Genomic DNA, 17,851 nt, shown 5'->3' on the forward strand with positions numbered 1-17,851 from the left:
TGAGGTGCTGCTAGCCCAAGCCAAAGCTTTCCCTGACCCTTACTCTGACCCTTACCCTGATATTGACCCTGACCAACGACCCAACCCTGATTTACTTTTGACCATTTTCCTGGAAGCAGACCTGCCCCCAAAAAGAGAAATTTGCCATTTTCACTTCTCAGGAGTTTTGGCTTTCAATTAAGTAGGCTTCTTTCTGTATCCATTGCACTTCAGTTAGATAATCATGGTGCAAACTTTCCACACTGCACAGCTTGGCAATGCTCAGTGTACATTTTTGAAGGAGTAAGGGCTAGGAATGCCGTGGCCTGGATAGCCAGGCACATGGCACAGGGTCTGAGTGGTAGACAGGCATTTTGCTCTCCCTGGAAGGCAGGTTGCCTCATGCCCCTGGCTGACAGACCAGAAACCAGCAGAGGCTGATGGCTTACTTGCATTTCTCTCTCCTGACACCTGCTAGGACTCAAGTGCTTGATCCCAAGTGGCACTACAGAGTCAGAGCTGCAGAGCAAAGGTCAGAAAATTTAGATCTTAACAAGGTTGACTTTTTCTTGGACAAAATGGGAATTGGGCCCAGAGCGGTGCCCTAGCAGTTAAAGTTCTTGCCTTAAATGTGCTGAGATCTCATATGAGTGCTGATTCTAATCCCAGCAGCCCCGCTTCCCATCCAGCTCCCTGGGAAAGCAGTCAAGGACAGCCCAAAGCCTTGTGACCTTGCACCCATGTGTAAGACCTAGAAGAAGCTCCTGGCTCCTGGCTTCAGATCGGCTCAGCTCTGGCCATTGCAGTCATTTGAGGAGTGAATCATCGGACGGAAGATCTTCCTGTCAGTCTTTCCTTCTCTCTGTATATCTGACTTTGCAATAAAAACAAATAAATCTTTTTTAAAAATGAGAAAACAAATCTTTGACAAGTTATCCTAGGGTTGATGACTTAAAGCAGGGGGGTGCAGCAGATAGGACAAAGAGGACACGCAGCTCCCAAACACGGCAGGGGCTTTTGCAGTGCAAGGTCTCTCAGACAGCAGCCCTTCCAACTGATGGGGGACAGAGTATGAACTGGAAAGGCTGGGTGCTAGGTGGGAGTCAGCCAGCAACAGAATCTTCTGGGCCTGTGTGGCCCTGCCTGCCCCTCAACCCTGGCCATCTGGGATGCCTGCTCAACAGTTCTTGGGCTTCATTCCCAAGACACAACTTGATGCTGTTCTGGAAAGCTTTTTCTGGACTCAGACATGGATGGATTGTCTAGCAGGACCCATTAGAGAGGTTGAGAGCAGAACAGTATGAAAACAGATAATTGTATCCTGCTTTCTATCCTGTCCAGCAAATACTGGCATCAGGTATGGGCATTCCCCATCAACAGGAGACGTAGGTTCCTGAGGCTGCTCTGGGCCAATGGATACCACTGACCAGTGTTAGGGAAGGAGGAGAGGACATAGCCATGGACAAATCAAACAGATCAGCAGCACAGCAGGTTGGTGAGGCCAGTGAGATATGAGGTTGGGGCTCAGAGGAACAGACACACGCTGGGTGAGGAGACACCAGGACACCACTTGACTGTGTGATCCTTGGTTGTGACCTTTGGTTCCAAAATCCAGGTTGCAGGCACCAGAGAGATAAGATCGTCAGGGATGGAGGGAAAAATTGGAGGACTTCAGGGGAGTACAAAGTCGAGAAAAACCTCTCGTGAAGTATGGACATCTACATAAACGAACCTCAGAAGTTGACCAGCATTGGATTCTAGTGAGAAAAACAGCACATATTTTAACTGAAAGCAAATTTATTCCCTGACACTGGCCTCTGGCCTAAGGTTTCTGGCTTGAAAACAAAAGGGGGTTGTTTGGTGGCTAAGCCTGGATGTTTGCTCACAGATTACGTTGTGTGCTCAGAACATCTGGTTTGGGAATGGGCGTGCATTCGGAGGGTCTAAGTGTGGGCCTGCTGTGCTGTGCAGCCTTTACTTGAGAACACTGGAAAGAAGAGGAAGGGCTGACCACAAATACCATCCTCTCCTTTCCACATCACTGGAGCTGGGAATGCTGACAAAGTGCATAACCAGTCCTAGAGATGCTGTAGCCATTAGAGGCCTCCTATCCTCACAGCCCTTCTCCTCCTCCTCCTGCTCCTCCTCCTCCTTCTCCTCCTCCTCCTTTTTATTCTTCTTTTAAGGTTGATTTTAAAGGCAGAGTTGTGGGGGCTGGTGGGGCAGGGTTACAGAGACAAAGAAATCTTCCATGTTTTGGCTCATTCCTCAAATAGCCACAACAGCCAGAGCTGGGCCTGTCTGGAGTCAGAAGTCAGGGGGTTCTTCTGGGTCTCTCACATGGGTGCAGGGGCCCAAACACTTGGACCATCTTTTGCTGTTTTTCCAAGCCATTATCAGGGAGCTGGATCAACAGGGGACAGGAGATCTTGAGCTGCTGCCCATGTGAGATGTCGGTACTACAGGCAGAAGCTGGGCCCACCTCACCATAACACTAGCTCCTGTCCTTTAATTTTCTTAACAATTCTCTTTCACAGAGCAAAGAGTTTACTTTTGATCAAATCAAAATTTCTACTTTTCTTTGACAGATCTTACTTTTGATATTATATCTAAAAACTTATCACCATATCAAAGATCATGCAAATTTTCTGTTTTATTTCAGAAATATTTTAGTCAGACTTAACCCATTTAGGGCTACACTTTGGGAAAGTTGTAGAGTTTCGTTTCAGCATTCAGTTGTCACGGTATTCACTATTGAAAAGACTAGTCTCTTTCCACTAAATACCGTGGTACTTTTGTTAAAAAAAAAAAAAAAAAGAACAAGAATTGGTTGGTTTGCTCTATCTGTGGGTTATTTTGTTCTTTTCTCAGGGCTCTTGCTTCCCCAGACCACCATGAGGCCGCCTTCTCACCCAGAGGGTTTCGGCACGAATGCTGCATGTTTACAGAGGTCAGGCCTTTGCTGGCCACTTCTCACACCAGCTTTCCTTCCCTGTCTCCTCCTTCACATCGCCCTGCTGTGTTGTCCTGGCAGTGCTTATTACCACCTGAAATGGTCAACTTTTCTCATTCAATGCAGGCCTGTACTAACACTGACTCATCAGGCTCTGGATGGAGGATACAGTGGCAACACAATCATCTTTTAACAGATTTTATATTTGTCAGAGTTAGAATGATTACCAAACTTACCTTCTTAGGCAATTCAAGCTTCTATAATGATAAAGCTGATCCCCACCACCTTCTCACCCTGCAGAGCTGAGTCCCTTTGCCCACCCAACAACTTCCTTTCCCTCCCTCAGCCCCTGGAACCTACTATTCTTCCCATTTCTAGGAAGTTCACTACTTAGATGCATCACAAAGTTGAAACCCCAGAATCAAAGTGCCTGTCCTTTTGTGGCTCAGCTCTCTCTCGGTTTTTGTTGTCACATGAGGTATTTCACCTATGTGTGCTGTTGACAAACATGGAGGCCTGAAGTAGGCCAGTTTGGTCTACTCATCAGGGGCATCTGGGGAGTGAGCCAGTGTCTACAATATCTATCTCCATTTGTCTCCCTGCCTTTCAAACAAAATGAAGATAAATTAAAACAATCAAGAGAATTATGATAATATGAAAAAGTTTGTGCAGCTCTCTATTTCTGGGTATTTTTTTTATTGTAACAATGTTCAGAATCATAAATAGTGGAAGGATACATGTATTTGTATACTTTAAAATTTATTTTTTATTTGAGATAGAGTTCTCATTTACTGATCAACTCCCCAAAGATGTGCCATCAGTGGGGAGTTGTGCCAGGACAGAAGCCAGGAGTTCAGTTCGTATCCCTCTTGTGGGGGCAGCAAATTGGTTACTTGAGCCATCACCTGTTGCCTCCTGGGGATGTTTTAGTAGGAAGCTGGAGTCAAGCAGCCAGAGCTGGATGCTGGATCAAGGTACTGGGATCGATGTGTGATACAGACACCACAACTAGAGCCTTAAATGCTAATCTGAGCACCTGCTCCTCTGAAGTAATTTGACTTACATTTTCCTAGGGACTCATCACGTTGAATTTCTTTTTGTGTGCTAGGAGCTGTTGGTACATCCTGTTTGGAGAATTGTCTATTCCAGTTCTTTGCTTATTTGAAAAACTAGATTGTCTTTTATTGCTGAGTGATGAGTTCTTTGTGCATCCCGAACAGTGCGCCTTTATCAGACAAATGATTTGAAAACGTTTTTTCCATCTTCTGTGTTGCCTTTTCATTTTTTTGGGTAGTATCCTTTGAAGCACCAAAGTTTGATGAAGTTGTTTTCTGTTTCTTTCTCCCACGTCAGTTGTCTGTGTGTATGATGTCCTTCCTGAGAAGCCAGTGCTTGAATCTGGCTCATGGATATTAACACCTGCTTCCTTGTAGGGGCTGCACAGTGTTAATCCTCACACATTTGACTCATTTTGAGCTCTTGCTTGAATAGGTTGGGACGTGAAGTCCAACTTCATTCTTTTGCACATGGCCCCATTAATCGTACATGTCTCTAAGCCAGTGTCACACACTCTTCACTGCAACAGCTTTGTAATAAAGCTCTGAAGTCAGAAAAGTACAGACTCTATGACATTTTCTTTTTCATTCTTTTTTAAGGTTGTTTTTGCTTCTTTGGGTCCTTTGTATTTCCTTGCAAATGTCAGGATCACTATGTCAATTTCTGCAATCAACACAGCTGAAATTTTAGAAGGAATTGTGTTGGATCTGTGGAATAATTTGGGGCTTGTTACTGTCTTACCCAAGCAAGCCTTCCAAGTGGTGAGCAGGGGATGCTGTTTCACACATGTCTGATTAAGGCTCTTTCAATGGTGCTCTGCTTACCATGAAAGCCTTACTCCTCTCATGACTGTAATCAAATTGTAAACGCGATTGTTTTCTTCATGACATATAAGAAACACTGTGGTAGTCTAGTGGCTAAAGTCCTTGCCTTTCATTTTATTGGGATCTTATACGGGTGCTGGTTCTAATCCCAGCAGCCCTGCTTCCCATCCAGCTCCCTGACTGTAGCCTGGGAAAACAGTCGAGGACGGCCCAAAGCCTGGGGACCCTGCACCCATGTGGGAGACCCAGAAGAAGCTCCTGACTCCTGGCTCCTGGCTTCGGATTGGCTCAGCTCAGGTCGCTGTGGCCACTTCAGGAGTGAACCAGTGGAAGATCTTTGTCTCTCTTTCTCTCTGTATGCTTGACTTTGCAATAAAAATAAAACCACTCGATTTTGCATATTGATCTTGAAGTGCTGCTTGTTTCCTAAATTCAATAGCTTTTGTGTATGTATGTCCTTTTGTGTATTCTACACACAAGATCATGTTACCTGTGGCAGACAGAGGCAGTACCAACCTTCCTTGAGGATCACACTAACAATCGTTTTTTCCAGAGTAATTCTCTTTCACCCATTTTTTGAGTATCTTATCATGAAGGTCTTGGGTGTTATCAAATGCCTTTTCTTTGACTATTGAGTTGGTTGCACAAACTTTCCCTATTTTTAAGTCTTATTTTTAAATTGCTTTTTTTTTTTTAATTGGAAAGTCAGAGAGGAGGAGAGACAGAGAGGAAGATCTTCCATCTGATGATTCACTCCCCAAGCGGCCTCAACGGCTGGAGCTGAACCAATCAGGAGCCAGGAGCTTCTTTTGGGTCTCCCATGCGGGTGCAGGGTCCCAAGGCTTTGGGCGATCCTTGACTACTTTCCCAGGCCACAAGCAGCGAGTGGATGGGAAGCAGGGCTGCTGGGATTAGAACCGGTGCCCATATGGGATCCTGGGCGTGCAAAGCAAGGACCTTAATCGCTACGCTATCTCGCTGCGTACTAAATTACTTTAAATTTTACTTATTAACATATAATGTCCTACCTAGTAAGGTATGTGTGAGTCCACACTGACCGTTTCCTGTCTGGTTCTGAGCTTTCCTTGTTGTTCTCTGTCTATCTATTCTAACGTGTGTGTGTGTGTGTGTGTGTGTGTGTGTGGGGGGGGGGGGAAGGCTCCAGAGCGACTCTGATGGTCATTGCAAGAGGGTGTGGGGATCCAAAGTTGGAACTCAGTAAGGACCTGAGAAAGCTCCTCTCCCTAGTCCTGAAGGAAGTTTACTGTTCTGTTTCTGCGGACCGCTCAGGGTTCCTGGTTGTTCCGATGACCTTGGATCATCACAGAGGAAGGATTTGGGCTTCTTCCATTCCATGTGGTACTCCTCACTAAGGTATTGAAGATTTCTCTGCACATCCCTCCTAAAACTGTTACGCACCTCGATTGTTGACATATGCCTTGTTATAACCCAGTTTAGACCATCCTAAAATCTGCCAAGTTCAGCAAAATTATGCTTCAACACTAAAAAATGGTAAATACTAAAATGAAAACAGACATGAGACAGCTGAATAATACCCTATAGCCATTTTAAGGTGTGTAGCAGCCAGTTCTGTGTATAGACTAAAATTGAAATGTCAATGAAGTAGTCACAAGATGTGGTTAGGAACTTGCATTTTTTTAAAACATATTTGTTACTGAATACCATGTCAATTAATTCCATAATGTTGTAAATTGTCGTTGATGTTATGTTGTGGCTTTAAATTGATGGAGATGATATTCAGCCAGCTCTGCCTTCAGACCAGAGAAACCGTTGAATTTACCTGGACAATAAGATGCTGGACGCTATGCTTGGTATACGCTTGCAATGAAAGAATCTTGACTGAATTTGAAATGCAACAAGGTGGAGGAATCCATCATGAGGGGTGGGTATGGGGAGGGGTTGGGGGAATTCCAGAGCCTATAAAACTATGTCACATAATGCAATGTAATTAATAAATATATATATATTATTTTAAAAACATAATGTTTCCACTGTTGTGGCATTTACTGCAATGTTCAATACATACACATAGTGCAAAATTCTCAAACAGAACTCAGAGTGTCCATCTTACCATTCAGAGTCGATTTCTTCCCATTCTTTATGTGAAATCTTCTGTTGTGAGCTACAATCATCCTGCCATGCCGTGATGTACTGGAACATTCCACCTGACTCTTGGGGCCTTACTCAGCCCCCCCCCCCAACTCCCCTCCTGCTCAGGCTACCATGTAGATAAACCACACCTGTGCACTTGGGTTCCAAAGGAGGAGAGAACACGCCGCGTTTGTTTCCCACTTAACGTGAGCATCTCCAGGGCCTTTGATTTACTGCCAGTGTCAGGATTTCCCTCTCAAGGCTGAGCAGTTTCACCAGGAGTGTATTCTACACGTCCTTTATCAACTCAGCTCCTTGGCTGGCTCCTCTGCTGGCATGCATGTCCCTTATAAGGTGAGCTTCCTTCCCTTGGTCTCTCTCCAGACGGCTGCAGCAAAGCCCTTATGCCTGCCTCCCCCTTTCCCCCTTACAGCGGAAGTCAGCCACAGCCCCTGAGGGTTTTGGCCATTCCTGTCTCTGATCTAAGTTGTTCCTGGCGCAACCTGCCAGGCTCCTTCGCACCAGGCTCACCGGCAATACCCAGGTCGCCGGTGCACACTGCGGCCTCGGCCGGCACTTCCTGACTACATGCACAGTCTCTCCATGAGTCCAGAACTTTCTTTCATAAACCCCGAGGGTCTCGCTGACGCCTGGGCCCCAGCGCTCTCTGGAGGAGCCGGGCGTGGCCGCGGCCGCCGAGCCCGCCCCGAGCCCGCCCCGAGCCCGCCCCGGCCGACCCGGGCGGAGCACTTGGGCCTAGGGGCGGCGCCGGCCGCCAACTTAACTCGGCCTCGCGGGGCGGGAGCGAGCAGCGCAGTACGCGCCCGCGCCCCGCAGCATGCAGCACGTCCGCCCGCTGGCCGCGCTGTGCGGCGCGCTGCTGTGCGCCTCGGGACTCCTGGCCGCCTCGGGTGAGTGCGCGTCGCCCGCTCCCCGAGCCCGGCAGGGATGGGGGCGCGCTCTGGGTGGGGCCGTCAGGGACGGGGCGCACACGGCAAGGAGAGGCCAGCTGCGTGGCCTCCGGTCCCGCGAAGACGCGGCTCTGCCTGCAGCTGCGTGCCCCGGGACCCCGGCCCTTCCAGCCGACTTCGCCGGCGGCCTCCCCGCCCTTCCCGCGGAGGAACCTCATTGGGCGTTTGCGCCCCCGCCCGCGTGTCCACGCGCGGCTGGAGAAAGCAGGGCGGGAGGCGGGGGAGGCACCAAGAGGAAGGGCGCCTGGTGGTAGTGGTGGTGGTGTGTACTTTCCCTCCCTTACTCCTGCGGCCTTGGTTGCCTGCTGAGTCGGCCTGGACCTCCTCCCCCGCTGGGAGTCCCCGGAGGCAGCTGGGCCCCAGCGGGCTGGTCCTGGAGTAAGTGTGCCTTCTTGGTGGGCCGGGGCTCCTCAGGCTCCTTCCCTTCGTTTTCTACGGGGTCCGGATGGATGGAGAGGGAGCCGCCTGGCCCTGGCCTTTGTCCTGAGCTAGGATGACCCCGGCCTGCACTGTGCCCCTAGCTCCCACTTCCAATCCCTGCGTCCTTCCATTTTGCGCCTTGGGAACACGTCCCAGGAGACCGCTCAGGCTCCTGGTGCAAGGGACCTGACTTTTCCTACAGCAAGCAGCCTAGCGGATGCCCCAACCCCCTCAACACACAGCAGGTCAGTCAGGCCTGGTGGGGAGGAGGTCTCCTGGGTGCCAAGTTGTGACCAGGAGAGGAGGGGTGCGTGCTGGGCCAGGAGCCCCCGCGTGCAGCAGGGCGGGCCCGCGGGGCAGGGGAGGGGATTACTGGCTTTTTACAGCCCAGGCCTAAGCCCCTGGCCCTGCTGAGTAATGCCTGCAACCCCGGGGTGTGAATCACTGTAGGCAGGAAAAATTAGCTCTGTTTTGCTTGCTTTTTTTTTTCCCCCCAGCCAATGGATGTGACTGTGGGGTCTGGGCAACTCTGGGATTACTGAGGTCAGCTGGAGGAGCCCCGAGGTGGCTGACAGCAGGGGCGACTGGGGTGATGGCTGAGCCTGGCTCCCAAGGGGAGCCCTTGTCATATAGTGCCCTTCAGGTGCAGACCCAGGCTTCTGCCATGGCCCAGCTTGACCTACTGTGTGGCCACTGTGCAGCTGTGACACCCTGCCCCTCCCATCCCACTCCAGGGCTCCCCTGTGCTGCTTCCCATGTGGGTTCTCTGTGCTTCTGTTGCCCGGTGATGGGACTGCAGGGCAAGAAGTCTACACCATCCCTCCTGCCTTCCCTTCCCACTGCTGCCTTTCTGGAGAATTTTTTTTCCTTTCTTTTTTTTTTTTTAGGATTTATTTACTTTTTATTACAAAGTCAGATATACATTGAGGAGGAGAGACAGAGAGGAAGATCTTCCGTCCGATGATTCACTCCCCAAGTGACAGCATCGGCTGGTGCTGCACCGATCCGAAGCCAGGAACCAGGAACTTCCTCCGGGTCCCCCACACGGGTGCAGGGTGCCAAAGCCTTGGGCAGTCCTGGACTGCTTTCCCAGGCCACAAGCAGGGAGCTGGATGGGAAGTGGAACTGCCGGGATTAGAACCGGTGCCTATATGGGATCCCAGCCCTGGAGAATTCTTTCTTCCCTTACTCTTCTGCCCGAATGTCCCCTCCTGTGAACCCCACATCCAAGTGCTGAGTGCAGTCACTGTTAACGCTTACGGTGCCTCTGTCATCTGTCAGCTTCCCACCCTTTTCCATCGGTTTCTTGGGGGCTTGTCTGCTCTGGGTTTGCATCTCGGGAGTCTTAGCACACATGTGGCCGGGGTTTTATCACAGGTATGGTCTTGTCACACGTGTGGTTGGCTCCTGGCTGTTTGTTGTCTTGAGAGTCTTAGCACACATATGGTCGAGGTCTTCTCGCTAGGCTGCCTCCACCCATGTGCTGCTCTTACAGGTGACTTCTGTGACTCCAGCCAGTGCCTGAATGGAGGAACCTGCCTGCTGAGTCAGGACAGCGCCCCTTTCTTCTGCCTCTGCCCAGAGGGGTTCACTGGCCTCACCTGCAATGAGACTGAGCGAGGTACCTGCTGAACTGTGCCTGCTGCTCTGCCCCAGTGGAATGGAGTCCCATAAGCCAGATGCTCACCTGCTTTGCCCCGAGTCACCTCCTTGGGACCTTGCTTGTGTCCAGGCTAGCCCGACTCCATTAAACAGGTTGGGGCGATGTGAGCTGAAGTGGGTAAGGGGTCCTGTCAGGCTCAGCCTCCCCACTGATTCATGTTTCTGTCCCTGCTGCTTACTGATTGTCCATTTGCTACCATCCTGTTCCCAGGTGCCTGCTCCCCCAATCCCTGCCTCAACAATGCTGCATGCCAGCTCATCAGTGACTCACACCGAGGGGATGTCTTCACCAACTATGTCTGTGAATGCCCTCGGGGCTACGTGGGCACACACTGCGAGACCCGTGAGTGTGTGGGTGGCGAGGACAGCTGCTCCTGGGGATGGATCCAGAGCCCTGGCCCTGGTGATGAAGCTTGTGCTGGCTGTCCCTGTGTTAGAGCTGCTCCTGGAGAGACCGAGGGTGTGACAGAGCCTCTCAGCCAGGGGAGAAAGGTTCTCCCCATCTGATCCTCTCTTCTGGATTGTGGGGCAAACTGACACTGCTGCTGGGGAATGGGGTTGGCGGGGACCCCAGAGATGATAGGAGGTGGTAGGAGTCACCTGGTGGGCCGGAAGAGCCCTAGGGCCACAGAACTTCTCCGGGAACGGGACAGCCACACAGGAGCCCACCATCTCAGACTTCAGAGTCTGACAGCTGGAGAGGGGTGGGTGACAGGAGGAAGAGGCCAGCCGGCCTGGACCATTCTCTCACCTCGAGACACAAATGGACTGACCATAACTGATCTGCTTGGTCATTTACTGCAGCACAGTGGCCCTTGCCAGGGGCGTTGCCGGCACTGCCAGCAGCAGTTCTCTGAGCCGCTCTCCATCCTGGCAAGGCCTAGCCCCAAAAGACCCTTCGTCACCTGCACTGGTCATGGGTGGGTGGCATGAGGAGCCCGGAGTGTCTGCTGTTTGGTGTGTGGGTTGCTGAGTCTTTGGTAGGACCGGCATGCTTCCCATCCCTCTTCAGGCAGGTGTGGGGAGAGATCTGGAATCTGTGGGAGAGCAACTCACCTGCTTTAGAGGAGACAGCACCAAGGGCCTGTGCCCTGGTCACAGGGCTGAGGTCAAATGTGTGCATATATTTACATGAATATGTGTATGCATGTATGTGTGTCTTTGTGCATGGTTATACATGTTTGTATGCACATGCCTGCATGTGCATGTGTGTGTGTGTTTAAATGCATATGTACCTGTGTTTGCATGTATGTATCTGTGCATGTGTGGGGTGTGGAAATAGAGGCTAAGGGTGGGGCCAGGTGAGCACAATAATTACTGTGCTTAGCCTGAGGTTGCTGTGGGTGTGTCTGAGCTGCAATTACATGCCTGTCACCTGACTTCCTGGCCTGGGGTTGGCCGCAAGAAGGGTAGGACAACACCTGGGCAGAAGGTGGGGTAAGCACACATTCAGGGGGACTCCCAGAGAGACCTTGACGGTACACCCCCGATCTTATGCTCCAGGGCCCTCTGTTCTCTGGCTGGGAGGGCCTGTGCCATCTGCCTGAGGTTTCCAGGTACCAAGCTCCTCTCTTCTCTAGTCCTCACGGCCCTGAGCGGCCCCTAACTGCCTCCTCCCCACAGGGTGTGCCAAGCCACTGGGCATGGAGGGTGGTGCCATCACTGACTCCCAGGTCTCCGCTTCCTCTGTGCATGTGGGCTTCCTGGGCTTGCAGCGCTGGGCTCCTGAGTTGGCCCGGCTTCACCGCACTGGCATCGTCAATGCCTGGACGGCCAGCAACTATGACAGGAAGCCCTGGATCCAGGTGGGGTGTCGGGGGACAGGAAGTTCTGGATCCAGAAAGGGGGAAATGGGAAGTCCTAGATCCAGGAAGGGGGGGGCACAGAAAGTTCTGGATCAGGTAGGATAGGGAGACAGGAAGCCCTAGATCGGAGTTTGTGGGAGGGACAGGAAGCCCTATATCCCAGTAGGGTGGGAGGGGACAGAAAGTCCTGACTATTGGAAGGGGTGGTGTGGGGTGGTCTCCAGGGCAGAGGTTAGATGCCTGTGCTTATGCTGGGGCCTTTCTGGCTGGGCAGCAAGAGCAAGGGTTGTTGTGCTAGGGAAAGGTTTCAGGCCGTGTTCACTGGACGTGGCCTCCTGGGGGCCTGGCTTTTTCCCTACTGCCTGAGGATGAGGGTAGGAAGAGCAACCTATGCTGTCTGCCCCTTGTGTCTCCCCAGATGGGTGGGGTGGAGGGGGCTCAGCCTGGGCCTGGCATAGAAGGACCCAGCGACAAGGTGCTGCTTTCTTGTCTTGGCCCAGGTGAATCTGCTGCGGAAGATGTGGGTGACGGGTGTGGTGACACAGGGTGCTAGCCGCGCTGGGAGCGCTGAGTATCTGAAGACTTTCAAGGTGGCCTATAGCCTGGATGGACGCAAGTTCCGGTTCCTCCAAGAAGCAGACGGGACTGAGGACCAGGTGGGGCAGGGGACCCAGGACATGGCCTGGCCTCAGGTTCAGCTTGTCCCCAGAAATCTGCAAACCCAGACAACTTCTGTGTTCTGTTATGGTGATGGTTCCATGTAATGTGTGGGAAAGGCTGTGGCTGGTGGCTGGGGGCTATGGTGCTAGAATATAGCTGGTGGCTGGGGACTATGGTGCTAGAATGTAGCTGGTGGCTGGGGGGTTGTCGTGGTGCTAGCATGTGGCTGGTGGCCAGGAGCAGGTGCTGGAGCCAGTCAACAGGGTTCATGGTGCTGGAACATGGCGGGTGGTCTGTGTGACTGGTGGTCAGGGATACCACGGGCAGTTGTGCACAGGATAATGGTGCTAAGTGGGTGCTGTTCCTGATGCAAACATTGTGCCCCTGAATGGTGCTGTCGGAAGTTGTCACCGTAAGGGGCCTGAGGAAGGAGGGTCTTTCCCTGATTCCAGGCTGTAGGTGCCCTGTCAGGTGTTGGTACTCGGGCCCCACATGAACAAGGCTGAGAGCAGGCTGTGTAGCAGTGCCCAAAGGGTTGCTGTCTATGCCGTCTCAGCTCTGCCCAGCCTCCCCACCTCCCGATCTAGCAGGAAGGGTGGGGTAACCATCCAGGCACTACTCCAGGCTCACTCTTCCCTCCCAGGTGTTTGTGGGCAACGTGGATGGCAGTGGGCTGAAGGTGAATCTGTTCGAGTCCCCCATAGAGGTGCAGTACGTGAGGCTGTTCCCTGTGGCCTGGCACCGTGGCTGTACCCTCCGCTTCGAGCTCCTTGGCTGTGAGCTGAATGGTGAGTGTGGGAGCACTCGAGGACCCTTTGACCATCAGCGGTCCCACCTGCCAGTGCTCGTCCTGGGCAGCGTGGTTGGCTGGGAGGGAAGGCATTCATTTTCATGTTCTGGGGGCTCCCTGAGGGAGGGGGATTTTGTTCCTAGTGTGTCCCAGTGTTCACAGTGTTTGCTGAGTGAGTGAGGGCACAGGTCAGGCCCAGGTTAGTGTGCACAGCTCTGGGCATTGGAGCTTCTTCCCTGCCGCCTCTCCCCTCCCCCCTCCCCTGTCCCTGTCCCTACCCTTCTCCCCTACCTCCTCTCACTGCCCTTTGCTCAGTGAGGTGGTCTGCTTGACCCAAGGTCTAGAGGGGCCTCCAGGGAGCATGCTGAGCGGGCCTGGCTGTCCCTCAAGGCCAGACTGATGTGCTTCCTGACGGGCATTTGGCCAGCTACCTGGAGCTTTGGAGTGTACACGCATGCCCACGTGTGTTCATCTTGTATGTGTGTGTGTGTGTTCCTCTGCGTGTGTGCATGTGCGTGTATTAGAGAGGGAGCAGAGGAAAGATTGGTCATGGGTGGGGTGGGGTGGGGTGGAGCACTGAATGGTGGGCAGGACAGGCCTTGAAAACACGAAAGAGTGGGTGTTGAAGGGAGCTGCAGTTTCCTCCTGCATCCACGAGCAAGCCAGGGGCTGAATGGAATCTTCCCCTACTGTACCATGCTCTGATGCCCACACTAGGCCGTGTGGTATCCTCCTGTGGTCTGATGCCCACACCAGACACCAAAGGACTCTCCTCCTGTGGGTCTCTTCCTATTGTCGGATGCTCACGCTAGGCCCCGCGGATTCCTCCACCTTGGTCCAGTGGCCATGCCCTGGCAGTCAAGAACCCCAGGTTGCAACGATACCCCCTCTGCCAGCAGGATGCTCAGAGCCCCTGGGTCTGAAGGATGGCTCGATTCCTGACAAGCAGATCACGGCCTCCAGCAGCTACAAGACCTGGAACTTGCGTGCCTTCGGCTGGTATCCCTTCTATGGACGGCTGGACAAGCAGGGCAAGTTCAACGCCTGGACTGCCCAGAGCAATGATGCCTCTGAGTGGCTGCAGGTGGGTCAGCCAAGCCCTCACCCCTGCCTAGCCCTGAGTTTCTGAAAAGCCATAGTTGTTTGTGCTTGAGCCTATCTCTTCCTCCTGCTTTCTCAATTGGGCTCGTACCGAGGGCCCAGGTGAGAGAGGTTGTATGAAGTGGCCCCTATGGCTGGGAGCCCCTCCCAGGGCAGGCTCCTCAGGACCTCCCCTGAGCAGGGAGCGTGTTCTTGACTTGCTGTTAAGAGTCCTGGAGATACAGAACCCTTTTCTGATGGATATGCTGTCCTAGCAGGATGAAGACCTGCATGAGGTTTGCAGCCCAGTGGCTGGCAGTCCCACTGTTGGGGCAGGGTGGCAACTCCAGGAGAATTCCTGCCTCTTCACCTGCAGGGCTGCTGTTGGCTGCTCACCCATGCCCCTGCCCCTGCAGAGGCCTCCCCCACAGTTCACTGCCCAGGCAGTGGCCTCTCCTGTCCCCAGGCCTGTGCCTGGAGTCGATGTGCATGTGACCAGGGCCCAGGTTCTGGTAAGTCCCTCACAGCGCCTGGCACAGTGGGCAGCATTGTTCAAGCCCGAGTTAGAGGTGGGTACCAAGACTCTGCCAAGGAACTTGCTTTCCCAGTTGCAAGTCCTGCTTGGTGTATCTGCCTGTGTGTGCCCAGCAGTGGTCTTAGGAACCAGTGGTTCCTGGTCTGTACATTAAGTACCTTGGGGGTCTCCTGCAGGTTGACCTGGGTGCTCAGAAGCAAGTGACTGGTATCATCACCCAGGGGGCTCGCGATTTTGGCCACGTCCAATATGTGGCAGCCTATAAAGTGGCCCACAGCAACGATGGCCGGAACTGGACTGAGTATAGGGACCCTGGGGCTGTCGACAGCAAGGTGTGTATTCATTGTGGGGGCACTAAGGGGAGGAGTGGCATCTGGGGTTCCTCCTGACACCTCCTCTGCCCCCAGGTGTTCCCCGGAAACCTGGACAACTACGCCCACAAGAAGAACGTGTTTGAGACGCCCTTCCGGGCCCGCTATGTGCGTGTCCTACCTGTGGCATGGCACAACCGCATCACGCTGCGCCTTGAGCTGCTGGGCTGCTAGAGCCAGGCTCGCTGGCCAGTGAAGGCCTAGGAGGATTGCTGAGGCTAGGCCTGCCCACCTTGTCCTGCTGCCTCTTCATGGGCCCTGTCCCACTGTGGTCCTGCTGCCCCCGTAGGGGAACTGGGGGTCATAGGAAGTGCCCCCAGAGGTCCCCAGCTCTGCAGCCTCTGCTCCTACATGTGATGGCACCCAGCCCTATCTGTCCCATGTTCTTAGGAACTGGGGAAAATGAGTAATTCTGGGATGGACAGGAAGGGCAGACTGGCCATGGGTCACCTGCCCCTCTCCAACTCTGGGCTGACACCAAAGGGCCCCATGGCTTCCTGAGCCCAGTTCCTGCACACCACATCCCAGACACCCTGGTCACAGCCTCATCCTCTTGTCCCCTGAATACTGTCCCGACCCTTGTCCAGGGTCTGCAGATTCAGGGAAAAGAAGAGCTGGGTGAGCAAGGGGTGGGCTCTGCTGACTTCACCCAGAACACTCAGGCAGCTTCCAAATACACTCATGTCTTCACTAGGACTCACTGTGGCTCCTTACTGACCACCTGCTGGGCAGCTCTTTCCCAGTTGTGCTCTGTGTGGCTGGGGGTGATCCCAGGGACCTCTTCCGTTGCAGCTCCAGCCCTGTCTGGCCCGGGGCCCACAGCTGTTGCCCTGTGAGGGGTCCTGGACACAGCACACAGATTGGCTCTGAGAACACCTGCTACCTTTCCATACCAGGAAGATGGGCCAGCCTGGGCTGAGAATTGTTCCTTCAGGAATTTTGATTTGCTCCACAACCAGAGTGCTGGGCTGAGATACAGTTAGGAGCCCAAGATCCTGGACTGCTTTCAGCCAGGGAGGACTTCCAAGGGGTACTCTTGAGACCTCACTCAGCAGGGGGCCAGCAGGCCAGTGCCCTGGAGATCAGGAAAGGTGGCAAAGGAGGGACTGTGGTGTGTGGAGCCAGCTTAGTTCTCAGGACAGATTTTTTTGGTCCAGACACTGGCAGAAAGGTGTGCACACAGGTGGATGTGGAGGGGTGGTCATGGTGTTCTGTGCACACAGATGTGTGTGGTTGAAGAAGGATGGTCGTGCAGTGCACATGGGTGTGCTTGTGGAGGGATGGTCATTCTGTGCACACAGGTGAGTGTGGAGGTGTGGCTGTGCTGTGCACACAGGTGTGGGTGTGGAGGGATGATCCATGCTATGTCCACAAGTCTGGGTGTGGAGGGGTGGTCCTTCTGTGCACAGAGGTGGGTGTGAGGTGTGGCTGTGCTGTGCACACAGGTGGGTGTAGAGGGATGGTCATGTTGTGCACACAGATGTGAGTGTGTGGAGGGATGGTCCTTCTGTGCACACAGGTGGGTGTGGAGGGATGGTCATGCTGTGCACACAGGTGGGTGTGGAGGTGTGGCTGTGCTGTGCACACAGGTGTGGGTGTGGAGGGATCCATGCTATGTACACAAGTCTGGGTGTGAAGGGATGGTCCTGTGCACACAGGTGGGTGTGGAGGGATGGTCATGTTGTGCATACAGATGTGAGTGTGGAGGGATGGTCATGCTGTGCACGCAGGTGTGGGCATGGAGGTGTGGCTGTGCTATGCTGTGTACACAGGTGTGTGTGGGTGTGGAGAGTTGTATTAGATTGTGCACACAGGTGTCTATTATGTGACCAGTTCTCTTTCCTCTCTCTTGCCTCCAGATGTGTAGGTAATGTAGGTACACAAACATTTTCACCAACAAACAATAACACAAATCTAAAAAGATGCCAAAGCCACTGTCACAATGCAGCCAATTAAGTGCTATGCTGGCATCCCATTTGAGTGTTGGTTTAGATCTGATCCAGCTCCCTGCTCACATGCCTGGGAAAGCAGCAAAAGATGACAGGACTGATTGGGCCCTACACCCACGTGAGAGACACGAAAGAAGCTACTGGCTCCTGGCTTCAACCTGGCACAGTCTCGACTGTTGCAGCCATTTGGGAAGTGAATCCACCAATGGAAAGATCTCTTTCATATAAATATCTGCTCACACGGTCCCCTCCAGGAATGCTCATCCTGAGAATTGGATGTGGTGAGCCCCAGTAGCTGGAGGAGACCACTGGGCGGGCGCCTGCAGGACCATGAAGGGAGTCAGCAGTTGGCTTTGGGGCAGAAAGTCCAAACTTCACAGCAGCAGCATACCTCATCATGTAGAAGCCAGCAGCTTCTGCAGCTGTACACTGCAGGTTGAATTTTTTTTCTTCCATCTTTAGATCCTGGTCCTGGGACTCTACCTGTTCTGGGCTCAGCTCATAGTGGATGATAAAGTCAGAGCTGAACTGTGCACAGTGACAGCAGCTCACACAGCACCCACTACACATGCCATTCATAACACATGTCACGTGTGCTCTCGAACATGCTAGTGCTGTGCTGAGAGTAAAGCTCAACAGTTACTCCGAACAGATAAGTCACCCTGAATTCACCAAGTCCTAGAG

The 17,851-nt window shown here is 52.9% G+C and overlaps 1 protein-coding gene across 2 annotated transcripts; it reads left to right on the forward strand.

The window, feature by feature from the left end:
• Positions 1 to 7,759: 7,759 nt before the first annotated feature.
• Positions 7,760 to 15,912, forward strand: MFGE8 (milk fat globule EGF and factor V/VIII domain containing). 2 transcript variants are annotated; one of them, XM_040968973.1, is made up of 9 exons: positions 7,760 to 7,835; positions 9,811 to 9,936; positions 10,189 to 10,320; positions 11,601 to 11,782; positions 12,283 to 12,438; positions 13,086 to 13,230; positions 14,129 to 14,316; positions 15,024 to 15,179; positions 15,255 to 15,912. In XM_040968973.1, the coding sequence occupies exons 1-9, from the start codon at positions 7,763 to 7,765 to the stop codon at positions 15,390 to 15,392; spliced, it is 1,296 nt and encodes a 431-aa protein (XP_040824907.1). In that variant the 5' UTR covers positions 7,760 to 7,762; the 3' UTR covers positions 15,393 to 15,912. The 2 variants fall into 2 exon arrangements, with proteins under 2 accessions (XP_040824907.1, XP_040824908.1); XM_040968974.1 differs by having other exon boundaries at positions 14,132 to 14,316.
• Positions 15,913 to 17,851: the final 1,939 nt, after the last annotated feature.

The sequence above is a fragment of the Ochotona curzoniae genome, unplaced genomic scaffold, assembly GCF_017591425.1.
Source record: "Ochotona curzoniae isolate NIBS_2020 unplaced genomic scaffold, NIBS_Ocur_1.0 scaffold_4701, whole genome shotgun sequence".
Lineage (NCBI taxonomy): Eukaryota > Metazoa > Chordata > Mammalia > Lagomorpha > Ochotonidae > Ochotona > Ochotona curzoniae.